General features: G+C 43.1%; 1 protein-coding gene across 2 annotated transcripts in view; it reads right to left on the bottom strand.

Moving 5' to 3' along the window:
* The window catches only part of SAP130 (Sin3A-associated protein, 130kDa), a 78,824-nt gene that overhangs the window by 14,743 nt on the left and 50,686 nt on the right, over nt 1-13,395 (bottom strand). For both annotated transcript variants that reach the window (XM_011980499.1, XM_011980498.1), the window contains one exon: nt 4,453-4,811. In XM_011980499.1, the coding sequence (XP_011835889.1) occupies nt 4,453-4,811 (359 nt within the window). The remainder of the gene's footprint in view (nt 1-4,452; nt 4,812-13,395) is intronic.

Here is a 13,395-nt window from a genome sequence, read left to right on the forward strand (position 1 = left end):
GAGTCTTCCTATGTGCCTGGCACTGTGCTGGGCACTCTGAGTCTTCCTATGTATCTGGCACTGTGCTGAGCACTCTGCGGCAGAAGCTGCAAACTCCTCCCTAGTAGCCCGTATCTTCATCTTCCTTAGTTCCAGGACCTCCCTTTGACAAGGGCACAATAATATTCAGCTAAAGAATGTACTTCCTAGCCTCCATGACAGGTGTGGTCATCTCAGATGTAAGTAGAAGCATTGTGTAGCACTTTTAGGGAATTTCCAGGAGGGAGAGAGAGAGCAGGTGTGACCTACTCCTTGTGTTCTTTCTGTGATCCTGGAACTCAGATGAGGTGGCTGCAGCATCCCCAGCTGTCCTGAATCAAGAGCATGAAGGTCAAATCCTACAGGTGGTGGAGCGAAGAGGTGGAAGGCGCCTGGCTTTCTAACAATTTGATGAAGTCCACACACCATCCCTGAACTGTCTGCCTCAGGACTTCTTCCAAAGGAGATAACAGGATCTTAGGAGTTAAGCTACTATTTTTCACACTTTTTTAACATAAATGTCTAGCAGGTAACCTATTAACTCATTATCGTAAAAATCATCCTAATAAGTACCCATTATTATTATCCTCCAATTCAGAGATGAGAAAATATGGCACAAGTCACACAAGTATGAAGTGGGCAAGCTGGGACTGACAGAGGCAGTCTGGCTTCAGAGCTCGCACTCTCACCGACCACAGTGTGCTACCTCCAGATAAAAAGATGTGTTGTGAGGACGTAAACATTTGCTTGAGCTTGTATGAATCACACATCTAGGAACTTAAAAATCATGTTAAGGGCTCATCTTAACTCGTATTTTCACTCTACCACATACTTGTCCTATTTTCCTCTACCCACTCCCAACAGTCATACCCTAAACTTTCCTGTCGCCGTTGAATAGAAACTGCCTCACACCCAATCTCAATTTCTAGCATCCAACTCCCCAGGTAAATCCGACTCTCTTTCTAGGTTCTTCCCCTCAGTACTCAGCCTCCAGCACTCCTTAGGCCTACAAGGAACTATCACCTGTTCACCCAACCATGTTCCTGCAGTCACCCACCTCTCTCATGTCTATCCTCCCCCATCGCCAGGTCTGAACCCTATAATCACTGTATTCCTTTTCTTCCTTCATTGTTCCTTCCTTTTCTTGCTTTACTCACTTAGCAAAAGGACAAGAGGTTAAATCCTATTCTCCAACCAGTCTGCACCTATGCAACTGAATGTCGCCAGAGGGCGACACACCACCATGCTGACTGGCCTCACTCGGACAGCCCTCTCTGCTAAGTCCAGTCTTCCTCGCGATGCCTGCTTCACACCTTCCTCTCCTTTAAACACTCAATGCCTCCGCCACCATTTGTACTCTCAGTGGATGGCCTTGCTTTCTATTTTACTGAAAAAGATAGATGCAATCACAAGAACATGTCCATCAAGTCCCACCACCTCATTTCCCCCTCTCCACTGTGGCCCTATATTCTCCTGTTTTCTCCATGCTTTCAGCAAAGGCCAACCTCTTCAGGTACACACAAATCCCACCCACTCTCACCTCCTCAAACAATGCTCCAGGAATTCACAACTTTCTCCTGCATCCTCAATTCTTCTCAGTCTACTGGATCATTCCCATTAACATACAAAACTCTTATTTGTCCCATCTTAAAAAAAATCTTCTTGGCCAGGCATGGTGGCTCACCTAATCCTAGCACTTTGGGAGGCCAAGGCAGGCAGATCACAAGGTCAGGAGTTCAAGACCAGCCTGGCCAACATGGTGAAACCCCATCTCTACTAAAAATACAAAAATTAGCCCAGTGTGGTGGCAAGTGCCTGTAATCCCCACTACTCAGGAGGTTGAGGCAGGAGAATTGCTTGAAACCAGAAGGCGGAGGTTGCAGTGGGCCGAGATCATGCCCTTGCACTCTAGCCTGGGCGAAAAAGCACAACTCCATCTAAAAAAAAAAAAATCTTGACATCATGTCACTTCCAACACCTTTTTTCTCTTCCTTTAGAACAAATGCCTCAAACGTGCTGTTTATATATAAGGTCTCTATCTCTCCCGGCTTTCTCCTGAACTTGCTCCCAGTCATGCTTTTACCCCATCATTACACAAAAACTGCTTTTCTCAAGACCTCTGTGACCTCTGTTTGCCAAATCCAAAGGTCACTGCTCAGACCTCATCTTCCTGATCTCTCAAGAGCATGTGATCCACCTGATCATTCTCTCCTCCCTGAAATATTTTTCTTCTTGCAACTTCCAGGACACCACACACTGTAAGTGATATTCTTACTCTGCGTTCCCTCCATTCAGCCTCCTTTGCTGGACTTTACTTCCTCTCCCATCTCATCATAGTGCACTATCCTAAGACTACATCATGGACTGCTTCTGTCTTTATCAAGATACATTCATTCCCTAGGGGATCTGAACCACTCATCCAGGCTCATGACTTCAAATACAGTATATATAATGACAACTCTCAAATTTATATCTGCAACTTCATTTTCTACTCCAAAAGCCAGCCTCATAGATTCAACTATTTATTTGATGTCTACATTTGAAATGTCTGACTGAAACTTACCGTATCAAAAACTAAACTCCTAATCTTTCCCTACAAAACATGGTCCTCCTGCAGGTTTTCCTGATTCAGTCAATGGCAACTCTGTGGCCTCCAACTGCTAAGGCCAAAATCTTGGAAGTTGTCCCAGATACTGTTCTCTCACACTCAACATCCAATCATGAAACACACTTAGCTCTACCTTAAAAACATAAACAGAATCCTACCACCTCATGCTACTTCCACCAGTACTGCCCTGGCTGAGCCTTCATTGTTCCTTGCAATTAATACAACAGCTGCTTGACAGGTCTCCCTGATTCCATCCCTGCTCCCAGAGTCTGTTCTTTCCCCAGCAGCCAGTGTTTATCTTCAGTCCTAAGTGAGCGCTTGGCACTGCTCTGCTCACACTCCCTGCTCTGCTCCAACAGCTCCCTGCCAACCCCAGCAAAGCCAAAGCCTTTACAACAGCCTGTGGGCCCTGTTCAACCATGATCTGATCCCGCTGCCACTCCCCTTCTTACTTAGCTCCAGCGACCTTTGGTTCTTTGCTATATTTTGAGCACATCATGCATGCTCCTATCTCCAGATTTTTGTACTTACTGCTCTCTGGCCTGGAATACTCTTTCCCCAGATATCCTCATGGCCAGCAACTTCATTTCTTTAATGTCTCTACTCAATGGTCACTTCCTCAGTGAGGCTTTCTCCTAAAACCTTTATACAAATTCCAGTCCTGGCTACAACTTTCCCCTATATTTCGTCCTTGCTTTGTTTCTCCATAGCACTTATCACCCAAACATACATATACACACACACACACACACACGTAATTTAGTCATCTTTTTATCTTTTTGTCTCCCTTGCTAGAATGTAAGATCTAACAGGATAAAGCTGCATTTGTCTAACACAAAGCTGCTTCGTCGTGCCCAGAACAATTCCTGGAATAGACCCCTATAGGTTGAGGTAGGATTATAGACAGTTCCCTAGCACAGAGAGGTAAAGGGAACCAGCCAAAGAGAGCAGATGAGCAGCGTAACTGAGGATGCTCCCTTCCCCTACTGGATTACTCATGGTATCTTTCAAAGAAAGGGCCACGGGTAAAAATATCCACAGAAAGAGATTTCATGGCAGAATAAATAGATGAGTAAATAAACAGTAGATTAAAAAAACTATAGACACAGCACAATCACACCTCTATCAGGCAAACAAGATGAGAAAGAAATGGAGGCCTTCTCACTGAAATAGTAGGTAATACTGGATACCAGAGAACAAATAACTTCCTTTCTTCTTTGGGTTTGTTTCTACTTCACACAGTTTGTATACTGAATATGTTACTTTTGTAGGAAAAACAAAATTACACAATAAATTATTTAAAAAAAAAAGAAAAGAAAAAAAGAAAACCTCTTAAGTGACTTGACCTTCTCAAACCGGAAGTTTAGAGTTAAGATGAAGTGGTAAAGGGAGAAATGAATTGCTTTAAGATTTTACTAATCACATATAGGCTTTTCAGCAACATAAATCTTACTTGATTGCATAATAAGGCAATGAAACTTGGAAATAAACAGTACTATAGCCACATTGTGACCCCTTTTACATAGTAGCATTTTCTTAATGCATGCAAGGAAACTACATTGAAGGATATCCATGGGGAAATATTAATCTCTTTCATGATTTTGGCCAGAAATTAAACTTAATTACAAAAGGAAAGCAAAGTAGTTTTAGTTTTCACAATGAGTTTACTGCTTTCTTCTATTTATCAAAAACTAATGACATGCAACATCTACAATGGGTATCAGGGAGTCTCGGCTGAGGGTCATAGAATAATCTGGATGCTGGAAGAGAATTAGCGAAGGGGAAGAGGCAACTGCCAACGGAGAGTATTCTATGGACGGACTTACCAGAAACTGGCCTCATGATATCCATTGGTTCTACTTCTTCTTTCACTTTAATTTCAGGAACAGGAGGGCCCAAGACGGAGGACAGACTGCCACCCACAGTGACTGATGGAGGTGGTGCAGCTGCAATGGTGGTGATGGGTGGAGTGATGGGGACCGCTCCAGGAATGGTTGAAAGGGCAACGGCTGGTTGTGATGGGGGACTGGCTGCTGCAATCATAGTTGGAATGGTCGGTGGAGGCTGCTGGGCAGTTGGAGGGACGGCAATGGTAGGCTGATCATTATTTTGATTGGATACAGTCTCCATGGACACAGTGACGGGAGTGGCCATAGACACGTGGATTTCAGACTTGGGTTTGGCACTAAAACACAAAAGAAAAGCACATGTAGCAAATAAGAAAAAAACTGCCTTCATCTACAACATCTCAGAGGATGGGTATTTGTCCAATTATTTCTGTTCAGCGCACTGCACAATTGATACTCTATTTCTTTTTTAATTTTTAAAAAATTTTGAGACAGGGTCTCACTCTGTTACCCATGCTGGAGTGCAGTGGTGTGATCCTGGCTCACTGCAACCTCTGTCTTCTGGGCTCAAGGGATTCTCCCACCTCATCCTCCCGAGTAGCTGGGACTACAGGTGTGTGCCACCATGCCAGGCTAATTTTTGTATTTTTTGGTGCAGATGGGGTTTCACCATGTTGCCCAGGCTGATCTCTAACTCCTCAGCTCAAGTGATCCGCCTGTCTCGGCCTCCCACAGTGCTGGGATTACAGGTGAGAACCACCACGCCCAGCTTTAATACTCTATTTCTTGACTTTAAAGTTTAACAAAGCAATTTTAAATGTCAATCAGGTTTTAAAAATATACTGTATGTCCTGCTCCCACCCAAGTTTTTGTAAGCAATAATAAAATAAACAAGAAAATAACACTTTAAAGAACTCACTCAAAGTCATATCGTCATAGCACAACCAATTTTCATAATATTAATATACATTTTCCCCCAGAATTCCTTAATATATATGTTGACTTTGGAGTTGTTATTTTTGTTTTTTTTTTTCTTTCTTTTTCTTTAACTACAGTTGTAATTGAGAGGGACTGAGGTTGAGCTGATTACTAATGGCCAATGCCTAATCAACCATTCCTGTGTAAATGGAATTTCCATAAAAACTCGAAAAGACTGGATTCAGGAGCTTCTGGGATAGCTAGCACGTGAAAATTCCTGGAGGGGCGTGCCTGGAGAGGTCATGGAAGCTTCACATCCCTTCTCCCAGGCCTTATGCGTCTGTTCCAGTTGGTTGGTCATCTGCATCCTCTGTAATAGCCTTTATGAAAATAGGTTAATGTACATAAAGTGTTTTCCTGAGTTCTGTGTGTTGTTTTATCAAATTAATCAAAATGCATGGGAACTAGCTGGTCAGAAGAACAAGTAAAACCACCTGGGGCTTGCATTGGGCGCTGAAAGTTTGGTAGTCCTGTGGGACTGAGCCCTCAACCTGTGAGATCTGACACTATCTCCAAGTGTCATAGTTGAATTGGAGGACACCCACCTGGTGTCTTTTGCAAATCTGGTCGGTTGGTTGCCGGGGAGAAATCCTCCCCCAGTTCTTACTAACCAGAGGTCACAGAAGTTTCTGTGTTGTTGAGTGAGAGCAGACAAAAACACTGGCTTTTACTCCTGTATTCTCAGATGAGCAACTGTACACTTTGGATTTTTAACCTATAGAAATGAAAATACTGAGTTGGGCACAGTGGCTCTTGCCTAAAAACTCCCAGCAGTTTGGGAAGCTGAGGCAGAAGAATCACCTGAGGCCAGGAGATCGAGACCAGCCTGGGCAATACAGTAGGACCCTATTTCTTAAAAAAATTTTTTTTTTAATTAGCCAAGTGCATTGGCATGCACCTGTAGTTCCAGCTACTAAGGAGGCGGAGGCAGGAGAATTACTAGTGCCCAGGAGTCCGAAGCTACAATGAGCTATAATTGTAACACTGGCACTCCAGCCCAGGCAACAGAGGGACTAGAAGTTCTGGAATATAAAAATGTAAATGCTGAAAGGGGAAAAAAAAGAAAAAACACTAGAGTCTGAACTGCATATTTGAATAGGCATAAGAAAGAACTGGCTAGGCATGGTGGCTCACGCCTACAATCCCAGTGCTTTGGGAGGCCATGGCAGGAAGATCACTTGAGCCCAGGAATTTGACACCAGCCTAGTGAACATAGGGAAACCCCAACACTACAAAAATACAAACATTAGCTGGGCGTGGTGGTGTGTGCCTATGGTCCTAGCGACTCTGGAGCTGAAGAGCAGGAGGATTGCTTGAACCTGGGATGCTGAGGCTGCAATGAGTTATGACGGCACCACTGAACTCCAGCCACAACACAGCGAGACCCTGTCTCTTAAAAAAAAAAAAAGGAGAAGATAAATTACAGCAAAATATTAAAACAGTTACATCTGTTTGATTACTATTATTTTCTCTATTTTCCCAGACATTTACAGATTTTCATATTGAGAAGGCTTTAAGATAAATTTGAAGATATCTAGAATGAAAAAGAGAGAAGAGAAAGAGATAGTAAATAAATGAGAGAAAAGATAAAGAAATCAATTCTAGAAGTTCACCTGACAAATAGTTTCCCCCAAAAAAGGGATGAGATGGAAATTGAGTAGCAGAAAACAAATTATGAGAGAAATAATATATTAAAATTTCCCTGTACCGACCAACACAAGTTTTCAGACTGAAGAGACCACTGACTATCCAGCACATGTAAAAACCACCAACTGGCACAACAAACCACCAAGGCACATGTATATCTATGTAACAAACCTGTACATTCTGCACACGTATCCCAGAACTTAAAGTATAAAAAAAGGCCGGGCACAGTGGCTCACGCCTGTAATCCTAGCACTTTGGGAGGCTGAGGCAGGAGGATCACGAGGTCAGGAGTTCGAGACCAGCCTGGCCAACATGGTGAAACCCTGTCTCTGTTAAAGATACAAAAAATTAGTGGGGCGCAGTGGTGAGTGCCTGTAATCCCAGCTACTCAGGAGGCTGAAGCAGGAGAATCGCTTGAACCCGGGAGGCAGAGGTTGCAGTGAGCTGAGATCGCGCCACTGCACTCCAGCCTAGGCAACAGGGCGAGACTCTGTCTCAAAAAACAACCAACCCAAATTCTACTGTCATTTTTGAACATTGAGAACAAAGATCATTAAAGCGTTCAGAAAGAAATGAACATGTAAGACATAAAGATCAGCACTCAAAAATCGTATCTGGGTTTTCAAAAGTAAAAACAAAATGTAGAAGACAACAGAGTAATACCTTTATATGTATGCCACACTCTCTCTCTCTTATATATGAGAGTGAGACAGACATGAGAGAGAGAGAGAGAAAGAGAGAGAGAGACTCCCTCTCACTGTGTTGCCTAGGCTGGAGTGCAGTGGCATGATCATGGCTCACTGCAGCCTTAAACTCCCAGACTCAGGTGATCCTCGTGCCTCAGCCTCAGTAGCTGGGACTAAAGGTATGTGCCACCATGCTTGACCAGGTTTTGTATTTTTTGTAGAGGCGGAGTTTTGCCATATTGACCAGCTGGTCTCGTACTCCTGGTCTCCTGAAGCTCTGGGGTGAGCCACCACACCCGGCTAATATTTTCAAAGAGCAATGATTTCTCGTCTAAAGTTCTGCCTGCCATTCTATCATTTAAGAGTGAGGAGTTGTGTTTCAGGAATGATGGAGTAGACATACTTTTTCCTATTCCTCCCACAAAGTAGAGCTAAAACTCGGGATTGTTATATATAAACCAAGCGCAACGAGCTGCTGAAAAGTGAGGAGAAAAAGGCACATTGTCTAGGGACCTCAGGACCCAGGAATGGCACGGCAGTCAGTTCCCTGGATTTGCTTGTTGCCTTGTGTGTCCTGGACAGGGCGCTGGAGAAGCTGATAACATGGAAATGCCAAAGAGCAGAGACAAAAAAAGTCCCAAGAAAAGCCTACTCTGTCTAGCCCAAGAACCAACAAAAAGGAGTGGCTTGACATGACGAAAATCCTGTAGACAATAATTGCTCTACTCCAGTGAAACGTCACAGAAACAACTGCGGCCTTGGCAAAGGCTGAGAAGAGTCTAGACTTCCCTGGCCTGGTTGTAATGAGGGGCCTCAATCTCCTCCCCATCCCACTACTCATGCAGTATCATCAGAGGCCAACCGGGAACCTGGCCTTCACTGATCACCCGGCAGTAACAAGGCAATGCCCCCTCTTCCCTGCTGGGGTAGTTTGAGAGGAGGCCTGCTAAAGTATAACCTATACATAAATCCAGTCTTATCATTTAACACTTAAAATGTCCAGTTCCAAACAGAAAATCACTCATCAAGAAACAGGAAAATCACAACTTGAATAAGACAAGAGATGAATGATAAAAGAATTATCTGACAAGGACTTTAAAGCAGGTATTATAAATATGTGTTATTATGCAATTATAAATTCACTTGAAATGAATGAAAAAAATAGAAAAATCTTAGTAAAAAAAATCAAAGTTATAAAAATTTTGGAACCAAATAGAAATTAAAGAAATAAAAAATATAATAACTGAAATAAGACGGCCTTGCTGTGTTGGCGAGGTCTTCACAGGCATGATCATTGAGCACCACAGCCTCCAACTCTTGGCCTCAAATGATCCTCCCTCCTCAGCCTCCTGAGTCGCTGGGACTATACAGGTAAGAGCCATTGCATCTGCCTTAGAATCAGTGAGGCCGAAGACAGATCAGTATAATTAGCCTAATCTGAACAATACAGAGAAAACAGACTGAAGAGTGTGGATAGAATAAAGATGTTTTCTGATATGCCAAGTATCAAAAACTGACATCTTGGGCATTCTGTCACTACTACTGAAGAGGTGCTCTTACAAATCAAGGGGGTAAATCAAGAAGAAGGAAGCATACAGGCTCCGGCTGACAAGGTGTAGGGAATTCAGAGCCTGGCGGAGAGAAGAGGCACCAGGAACAACAGCTGGGCACCGAGACCAGGCAGGCACCAATACAGACTGGGGCAGGCAGAAGCAGGGCTTCAGGGAGGGATGTGATCAAGAAAAAGCACAAATGACAGACATCTGACAGGTTTAACTCATTTAGAGCAGTTCTGTAGGTTTGGTGGAAAGTTCGAAGATGAACTAGTGATACCTGGAAAAACCTACACAAACATTATAAGCCTTGTAGTATGACACGACTTAAACAAATTAAACTTACTTATATTGACAGCTATTGGATTTCCTTTTTAAATCTGTTTTATAGTTTTCAATATCTTAATTTTCCTTTAAAGTTTTTTTGTTTTGAATTAATAATATATTCACATGTTTCAAACGATATATGGAGAAAGCTCCTCGATATATTGCATGGGTTCATCCACTATTAACTTCCACACAGTATCACTATATCTCAGCATTCCATTGACTCTAAGATGGCAACAGTTATAAAATGAACCATTATTTTGTGCACACTTAAAAACACAGTAACTGAATTCTAGAATATTAAGATGTCATCAGTTTTAAGATACTGATTTTAGAGATGCTATGGTTTTAAAACCTTGTTTCTCACAATCAATAAAATATAATAATTTCTTGTATGACCTTATAGTACTTATGTATGTAGACAAAAACAAATACAAATGTTTTTTCTTTTCTTTTTTTGAGACAGAGTCTGGCTCTGTCGCCCAGACTGGAGTGCAGTGGCACGGTCAGGACTCACTGCAGCCTCGACCTCCCAGACTCAAGCAATCCTCCCACCTCAGCCTCCCAGTAGCTCGGGACCACAGGTTTGCACCACCACACCCGACTAACTTTTGTATTGTTTGTAGAGATAAGAGTTTCGCCATGTTGTCCAGCCTAGTCTCAAACTCCTGGGCTCAAGCAATCCACCCGCTTCAGCCTCCCCTCCCCAACCCCTCTGGCAGCTGAGACTACATGGGTGTACCACCATGCCTGGCTAATTTTTTTTTTTTTTTCAAATTTTAGTAGAGACAAGGTCTTGCTATGTTGCCCAGGCTGGTCTCAAACTCCTGAGTTCAAGTGATCCTCCCATCTTGGCCTCCCAAAATGCTGAGATTACAAGTGTGAGCCACTGCACCTAGCCCAAATGTTACTTTCTTACCCAACTTGCCTGCTTATTTCAAAACTGTCATAGCATATACCTTGTACCTTTTTTTTTTTTTTTTTGACTCATTTGGGTTGCTTTTTTGACTTGTAACCATATTTTATTTAGCCAGTCCCCTATTCGTGGAGTAGAGTATAAAGACCAATACAGATAACAACATTCGACAGACTAAAAAACTACAAATTTAAGTGGGAATATCTGGAGGCGGAAGGTGAGCAGAATGCACACGATTCCCCAGGCTCTCCATCCTATCAAGAAATGCAATACCCAGCCATGGTGGACAAACCACATGCTGTCAGAGCCAGATTTCCCAAAGTATGTCACTTCCCTGCTTCTCTACACTAAGGACTTTGGGGACAGTGAAAGTGGTATGAAAACTATGGGGGTGAGAGGAGGTGCTTCTGAGCTCTGGTGCTGACTGTTCAGGAGAGCTGCATTTCAGAGTGGAGCTAGCTGTCCAGGGAGCAGCAAGCCAGCTGTCTTTCAACAGAGCCCTTCCAACTCTGGCGTGTTAGCTCTCAGCACGTTGACACCTCTGTCATCTGATATGTGTGCTGGTGTATCCGATTAATACATTACCACATATACCTGGGAAAGAAAAATGCCTCTGTAATTTTGGTAAGTATTGCCAAATTGCCTTTCCGTAAGGGTTATAATAATTTGCACTCTCACCAAGTATAAAAACACCCAATTATCCACAGCTTTTCCAACAGCATATTTCAAACTCCTGGTATGTTGCCAGTATGAAAGGTAAATGATGGTGTCTCAGTGTGCTCTCAGTTTGCTCATCTCTTGATAGAAAGCATCATTCCACATGTTATGGACCTTTGATACTTCTTTACCTGTGAACTAATTGTTCAAAAAGGTCGTTCATTTTTCTACTGGACTTCTTTACTATTCACTTCTGGCAGTTATTTATATACTATGAAGATGAGCCGTTAGACTGTGATATGGTTGGAAATATGTCTTTCCAATTCATCATTTGCCTTCCACTTTGCTTATAAAGTTTTTTCTTGACAAAAGTAGTTTGTTTCTTAAATAATTTTTACTAAGTCAAATTTCTCTCTCTTATTAAAGACAGGGTCTCACTCTATCACCCAGACTGGAGTACAGTGGCATGATCCTGGCTCACCATAGCCTCGACCTCCCAGACTCAAGCAATCCTCCCACCTAAGCCTCCTGAGTAGCCAGGACCACAGGTGCGCACCACCATGCCTGGCTAATTTTGTATCTTTTGTAGAGATGGAGTTGGTCTCGAACTCCTGGGTTAGAAGCAATCTGCCCACCTTGGCCTCCCAAATTGCTGGGATTACAGGTGTCAGCCACCACATCCAGCCCTGAGTCAAATTTCCCAAAACTTCCTTTTTATAGATTCTGAATTTTGAGTCATAAAGTGATACGGTTTGGCTCTGTGTCCCACACAAATGGCTCCCGTGATTCCCATGTGTTATGAGAGGGACCCTGTGGGAGATGACTGAATCATGGGGGCGGGTCTTTCTTGTGCTGTTCTCGTGATAGGAACTAAGTCTCACGAGATCTGATGGTTTTAAAAAGGGAGAGTTTCCCTGCACAAGCTCTCTCTTTGCCTGCCACCATCCACGTAAGATGTGACTTTCTCCTCTTTGCCTTCTGCCATGAATGTGGGGCCTCCCCAGCCACATAAATTTATCCATGGGTTTTTCGATCGTTATTTGCATAGAACTACATTAAGTTCAATGTAGAAAAAAACTCCTTTTTAATTTTTTTATGGTTTATCTCGATTGAGTTAGTCATAGGCAGGCAAACTAGAAATGGGAGTGAAAGGAGAAAACAGAAAGCCCTTTTAACCCATTTTAAAATGTTCTCTGAGAGCTGGGCATAGTGGCATGTGCCTGTAGTTCCCTACTCAGGAGCCTGAGGCAGGACAGTGACCTAAGCCGAAGAATTCAAGGCTTTAGTGAACTGTTCACACCCACTGCACTCCAGCCTGGATGACACAGTGAGACCCTATCTAAAAAATAAGGAAATTTAGGCTGGGTGCGGTGGCTCACGCCTGTAATCCCAGCACTTTGGGAGGCCAAGGCAGGCAGATCACTTGAGGTCAAGAGTTCGAGAACAGCCTGGACAACACGGTAAAACCCCACCTCTACTAAAAACATAAAAATTTGCTGGGTGTGTTGGTGGATGCCTGTGATCCCAGTTACTCGGGAGGCTGAGGCAGGAGAATCACTTGAATCCGGGAGGTGGAGTCTGCAGTGAGCTGAGACTGCGTCACTGTACTCCAGCCTGGGTGACAAGAGCGAAACTCCATCTCAAAAAAAAAAAAAGTAAATTAAAAAAGCCACAATGAAAGAATTATATAGCAGAATCAGTGGGCTGTAATGAAAGCATTATTTAGAAGAAAATTCATAGCCTTAAATATTTATGTCAGTAAAAAAAAAATATTGAAAACTGTCAGGCTGAAAAACTAGAAAACAAACAAACAAAAATAAAGAAAACAATAAATATAAAAGCAGAAACTAATAACTTAGAAAAGAGACTAACACTGGCTCGGCGTGGTGGCTCACGCCTGTAATGCCAGCACTTTGGACGGCTGAGGCAGGTGGATCACATGAGGCCAGAAGTTCGAGACCAGCCTGGTCAAGATGGTGAAACCCCATCTCTACTAAAACTACAAAAATTAGCCAGGTTTGTTGGCACACACCTGTGATCCCAGCTGCTCACGAGGCTGAGACATGAGAAATCACTTGAACATGGAAGGCAGAGGCTGCAGTGAGCCACTACCCCGCAGCCCACTACCCCGCAGCCTGTGCGACAGAATGAGACTCTG

The sequence above is a fragment of the Mandrillus leucophaeus genome, unplaced genomic scaffold (assembly GCF_000951045.1).
Source record: "Mandrillus leucophaeus isolate KB7577 unplaced genomic scaffold, Mleu.le_1.0 Scaffold213, whole genome shotgun sequence".
In the NCBI taxonomy this organism is placed as follows: Eukaryota; Metazoa; Chordata; class Mammalia; order Primates; family Cercopithecidae; genus Mandrillus; species Mandrillus leucophaeus.